Genomic DNA, 6,437 nt, shown 5'->3' on the forward strand with positions numbered 1-6,437 from the left:
TTTAGAATGTACTGTATGCGTGCTGTGAGGTCATGAGAAAGCCAGAGGAAATTTAAACTTCTGTCACGAAAAGTTCACCATGAAGTCGCTGTATAGTTTTTGTAAACAATAGACTACACATTTTGCTGATTCATTTACTCCAAGGTTTACTGTCAGTCTGAAATATATTAAACCGTATCAACTTTCAATTCGTCTGAAGTGAATATATTTACTGTCTAGCAGATAGTTCAGATTACTTTCTATTCTGTCCTTTCACCTGCTTTTATCATCAAATGATCACTCTTTCATTGATTTTCATAAACAGTAACAGTAATGATATTTTTTATGAACTTATATTGTCATTTGCCTATTGACACTATTTTTGTGTCAAAGTTTTAATACATAAATAAATACAGTTTGTGTTTTGATTTGATTTGCAAACTTGTACAAGTTTTAAATTCATAATCATAAGTTCAATGAAATATTAAGTAAAGCATTTAATGCAAAATGATAAATGGAAAAGATATCCAAAGCAGGTATTAGCTACAAGCATAAAAACTTTAACAAAACTCACAAAAATATAGTATTAATACAAGGAATTAAATAAATATATTTAACACACAGATATTATGGCTGCAGCTTGCAGCGCTCCTACTAACCGCGTGGACATTTGACTCGCCGATTGTTTCTATATTCTTTTGTCCTTCCTCAGGAGAACATAGAAATTTGTTTTGCTGTGTTGGTAAAACACAGGCCAAAAGGCAGAACAAACACATACAAAGATACAATGTACAAAAGTAACATTACCTGCTATTTAGAATCCTAATAACTGTAGGGTAGAAGCTATAATAATAATAATTCTGGATTTATATAGCGCATCACTTGTCACAATTTCAAGGCGCAAAAAAAGTAAAACATAAACAAAGGTACAAATTTACAGTATATTATTTATCCAATTTATTTTTGGGTTTATTAGTTTTAATTTAGTTTAACAATTAATTTGATGTTAAAGCCTATTAATAATATTACAATAGTTGTGTATAATAGTGACCAACTGTCCAGACTATCAACAAATTTCATGTGACAAAAAACTGTGATATGCCCATAATATGTGACATCAAACACATCACATAAAATGTACATGTGGACAGAGCTTAAAGCCTAGTCACACTATCAAATTATTATGTGACAAATTGTGATGTGCCCATATATGGGCATGATGATGTCATACTTCAAATGGGCGCATCACATTATTGTTTGTCACATTTGTAATTTGATAGTGCGTACAGAGCTTTAATTACATTCACACTATCAAAGTTTATGTGACAAATATGGTTTGCTCTTAAAGGATATGATGCTCATTGGATGGATGTGTTGTTTTGTTGTTCTTTTTTTTTTTGGTTTTTATTTTGTATGACATCATTCTGTCCATATTTGGACAGTGTTGCATATCTAAGTCACATGAGGAAACTTCCCCATTTACCAAATTTTCAATTTTTGAACCAGGTTTTGCCGATCTCTTCTTATCTCTATTAGTTACTGCTTCAGGGAATTTTCTATTACAAGATTAACAGTGAAACTAATTAGCTACGTTTATAGAAAGACTGGCCCAAAAAATCAAAAACTATTGTAACTTCTAACATAAATCATTGATTTTTAAAATTAAAAAACTAAGGTAATTAAAATGCCTAACATTTATGAACAACATGTTTCTAAAATTTTCCAGCCTGTTTTTTAAATACTATATTGGTAATTTATTGACAAAAAGTAATGCCTGCTGTGATAATGACTCTTAAGTAGAGGTATTCTTCTTTGATGTTTAATTGGATTATTGAGATAAGACTGGCAAAACCTAGTTTGCCAACCCACCAAAATGCCCTTTAAGGGTGTGTTTCTACTGATAAACACAAAATAATCGATTTTTTAAAACTGCTTTTTTAAAGAGTACCAGACAGCCTGCTTGCGTTGCAACTGCATTTTTTATATTTTCGAAAATCGGTTTTCGTGAAGGAAATTACGTCACCATTTTGTTTATACAACACGTTGTTTTCCTAACTGTATAGGATAGGCCTAGTATCTTTCTCATTCCTGTCATGATGGACGAGGGGTAAGATATGATGTGGGGCGAGAAGGCATATGTTTTTGGCTGCACAATGAACGAGTGACTAAACGAGGACAACGGTAGGCCCAAAAGAGTGGAGAGGCCTAGGCCCAATATCCCCGAGGCCAGGCCCTATACCTTCCCCCCCCCCCACAAAATAATTACAAAACGAATTCGTCGCTCCACATGTTTGTTGACGTTTTTAGCTTCTAGGCCTAGGACATGAACAAGAGGACAATTTTTTTTTAAAGCTAGCGCCTAATACGATCTAGTCTTTGCAGTGATTGACCTGGAGGTCACATTTCACCTGATAATCGCTTTTTTTGTGTTGCAGCTAAAAGGTGCACAGCCAAAATCGGTTATTTGCCCTTCAAACACGCTATCCATTGCGTGTTTTTAATCGATTTTTTTAAATCGCTTTTTCAAACTGGTCCCGTTTCTATTGCGTGAATAAAAGCGATTTTTCGAAAAAGCGATTTTTAATCGATTATTTCTTTCCAGTAGAAACAGGCCCTTAAAGGGTTTGCTGGTAAATGAAATAGTATACAGCATGACATCAAACTTGAAGGTGTGGATAAAAGTTATTTAATAAAATATCTATAAATAAATCCGCTTTTATGTTTCGATCAGTATCTTAAAGTTCTGTCCACATTAACAAATTTTCTTTGACAAAAAAACCGTTGTATGCCCATATATAGTCATGATGTGGCTATATTTGGTCATCATGTGATGTCATCATGACCATATATTGGCATGTCACATGTTTTTGTCATATAAAATTTTATAGTGCTTTATTGTACAATAGTGTATCATTATCTTTAAATTATTAAATTAATACTATTAAATAAATGTAATGTGTCTATAATATCTATTATTATTATTATTGTTATTATTGTTATTATTATTATTATGTAATTTTTGTGTTTTGTATTGTATTTTAATGTTTACGTAAATTTTTGAAATTGTATTGCCTTTGGGGCCTAATGATCACAAGCTTTTGCTTTATTTTAGATCCCCACTTGTACTTATTATTGTTACTATTTTATATTGTATGATTTGGTGGAATAAAGAATTTGAATATGCTGCAGGCAAAATAGTACAATATTGACAAATTTTAGAACAAGGGGACCCAAGATAACGAAAGATTAAAAACAATGGATCCATTTTAATGCCACCATTTTTTTTTATTAATAATGAAGTTGGTAGTTTTAACCATGGAGGAATTGTTTAACTTGAAAATAGGAATTGTGACATGGCCTTAAATGGCACTAATTGTACTACAGTAGTTCGTTTATATAATTCTCATTAATTTTTATTATTTGTTTTTATTGTCCAGTTGATTGGCGTTAAAATTGTGGTTTCCGGTGTTCTATAACGCAATTGTTTTAAATTCTCTGAAATCTTTCATATAATAATGTTGTTGAACTTTGTGGTATTGCAAAAAAAATGTTGATTTGCACTTTAGATTGTTAACAATAGGTCATATTATTATTTTTTAGGCAACTGTCTACACGGTCATCAAATCCCAGGCCGTCACCATGGTTACATTCAAGTCCACACAAGGCTATGACCCCAGTCAGCCAACGGATGTCACGTTTATACCTGAACAAGTCGCTGGATAATCTAGCACCATGATTCGTCATAATAGTGTGCTTCAGAGTTTTGAGTTTTAGACAACAGTATTGAAAAACATATTGTAATAGGGTCATAGCCGGGTCATTCTGGTTATGCAATGAAACTGTCTCAGTATAGATTGTCATGTAACGACCACAAATCCTTATTGATCTTGTTTTTATTTCCTCAGCTATATTTGTTATTATTCACTTCATCTTACTACAGGCCTCCCTCTAATTAAAGGCCATCTCCATTTAAAGACCACTTTTTCTGTGGCTCCATATTAACAAATATCTTGTTATCTTTATTATTCTAATTGGAGACCAAGGCTGCTAAAGACCATGGAAACCCTAGTCCCAAAAGTGGTCTTTAATTGGAGGGAGACCTGTATTCTTAATTCACTTTACTGTTTAGCTATGTTCACACTATCAAATTAAAAGTGACATATATGGGTATTTTATGGCATCATGTCCCTCTATGGAGGAAATTACATCATCACAAAAACCTAATAATATTGATAGAGCTGTCACATACTTTTACAATGTGTTAACTTTCCTCTTATATGCTGCTTACATAATTGTCTGCCTCATTTGATAATGTTACACATTTTTAATGTACCTGTATAGTCACTGTTGTTCATCCGCCTCATCAATATTCACAATTCAAATCGCTTAATTTCTTATCATTATTTCCACCTCTACAGTACTTATTCTTGAAACTTAAACCACAACTTTGGCAATGGTTGTCACCAAAAAACATTTTGTTAAAGCAGGAACAGCAAGTTAACTGTTCCCTTGTGAAAGAAATTAAGAGGGAATTTCCCTGCTTTCAGTCCAGAAAAACCTCTGGCTTGTGATCCAAAATTAAGAGAACAAAATGCTAAAGATTACTTTAAATTTTGTTTTGTGCTAAACACATGTAGCAAGGTTAAGTTTTTTGGTAGTTTAATCTTACCACTGTTCATACATGGATTAAATAACATAAAAACTAATAAAGCCACTATGTCATGAAATTTGTCATGAAATCCAACATATGTGCCATGAATAACAAGAATAAGCAAGTATGTATAACTATATCGAATAATTCATTATGTGTGTTATATTTTTAAAAATAGAACAAGATAGTACTATAGATGAAGCCAAAAAAAAAAAAATTAGTTGTGTAGCATATTATATATTTTAACACAGTCAAGCTCTTTAAATTTATTTTGTATTAAAAACTAATCGCAAGTTTGTTTGGGTCAAGGGGTGGCAAAAGAGGTACGGTTCCACCCTCAGGTCCTGAGTTGCCACTCACATCCTCCCCCTCCCCCCAACTTCATCTCCCCAGGCAAAAATAATCTTGGGTCCGCCAGTGGATGGACCAAAGAATGAACAGCTTTAAGAAAACAGTAACTAAACAAAGACTTAATATGTGTGATCATTTTGGAGCTACTTAAAGTGGAATGGTATGTGAACGTGTTATGTACTAAACCTTCAACAGTAATTTTTCTTAGTAGCAGGTTTTAGTAACATCAGTATTTATGACCTATTACAGTGGAGGCGCCAGGATTTGCCCAACATTGGGTTTCGAGGTCCCCAACCGAGGCAGGGGGAAATGTCCCCGACGAAAAAAGTGGGCTCGGTTGGGCGTCGCTCAAAGTCTATCCAAAGTGTTCCTATAGGGGTTTCAAAGTCTTATTTAATCAATTTTGGAGTTTACTAATATGTAGAAAATACATAAATTTTTTCTCCCCGACAGGGGCCCTTGGCTCCTGCCCCCCTCACCACCTCCACCCGCTAGTGCCACCCCTGACCTATTATCTCAGTTGTATCATTGTTTATGGTTCTGTTCATGTGCAATCATGATGAAAATGTAATGAAATTTTTATGTAAATGAGAAACACCTTGAATATTGTGTACATTTTTTTATGAAGTTAAAATAAAAGTTTTTAATTTATTAAAAAATACTCTACAGAAGACATGGGATGTGAATGTCACTCCAAAAATTGACAAGGACATTTTATTCAACTTTTATTCAGAATACATGACCTAAGGTAATACTTCTTTCGTACATGATTCGTATAAATATTTAGATTTAAATTGTATATTTTCTTGTTTTATAACAATGTGCATATAGAGTAAAATATTATTGCAGTGGTTAGATTTTTTTTATAGTTTAAATGATTTAAATTGGAACGTGGATATTAGATTACATCGGTTTACTGTACATTTTCTGAAATTTTAAGCCATCGACAGACGTTTGTAAGAATAAAGATAACAATACTCAGCACATTTGTATACCCGCTCTTGTTTTACAACAGTGAACGTGGACCCTACGAAAATGTCAAACATTCGAGCTACTTAGAATACTAAACATCAAGCTAAAAGACAGAATAACAGATGAACACATTTACATGAAGAATGAAGAAAATGAAATAACCAAAACAATATAAAGGAGAAGACTCAACTGGCTGGGCCATCTACTTTGGCTACCCGAAAATATTCCAGCAAAAATCGCACTAAAGAACACCTAAGAAAAGCAAAATGAAGCAGAGGACGACCAAAACACGCATGGTTGAGACAATAATACTGATCTAAAACCCATAAAATAAGACTATATAAACACACTCGCGCATGATGTCGCACTAAAGAACACCTAAGAAAAAATGAAGCAGAGGACGACCAAAACACACATGGTTATCTTAAAGACAATAATACTGATCTAAAACCCATAAAATAAGACTATAAACATTCACGCATTA

The 6,437-nt window shown here is 33.1% G+C and overlaps 1 protein-coding gene across 6 annotated transcripts in view; it reads left to right on the forward strand.

Moving 5' to 3' along the window:
* The window catches only part of LOC117102428 (tubulin polyglutamylase TTLL7-like), a 39,734-nt gene extending 35,963 nt beyond the window's left edge, over window positions 1-3,771 (forward strand). For all 6 annotated transcript variants that reach the window (XM_033242686.1, XM_033242685.1, XM_033242684.1 and 3 more), the window contains one exon: window positions 3,580-3,771. In XM_033242686.1, coding sequence (XP_033098577.1) covers window positions 3,580-3,715 — 136 coding nt within the window. In that variant the 3' untranslated portion in view covers window positions 3,716-3,771. The remainder of the gene's footprint in view (window positions 1-3,579) is intronic.
* The last annotated feature ends 2,666 nt before the right edge of the window (window positions 3,772-6,437 follow it).

The sequence above is a fragment of the Anneissia japonica genome, unplaced genomic scaffold (genome assembly GCF_011630105.1).
Source record: "Anneissia japonica isolate Jap-2015-1 unplaced genomic scaffold, ASM1163010v1 scaffold287763_len296007_cov137, whole genome shotgun sequence".
Taxonomy (NCBI): Eukaryota; Metazoa; Echinodermata; class Crinoidea; order Comatulida; family Comatulidae; genus Anneissia; species Anneissia japonica.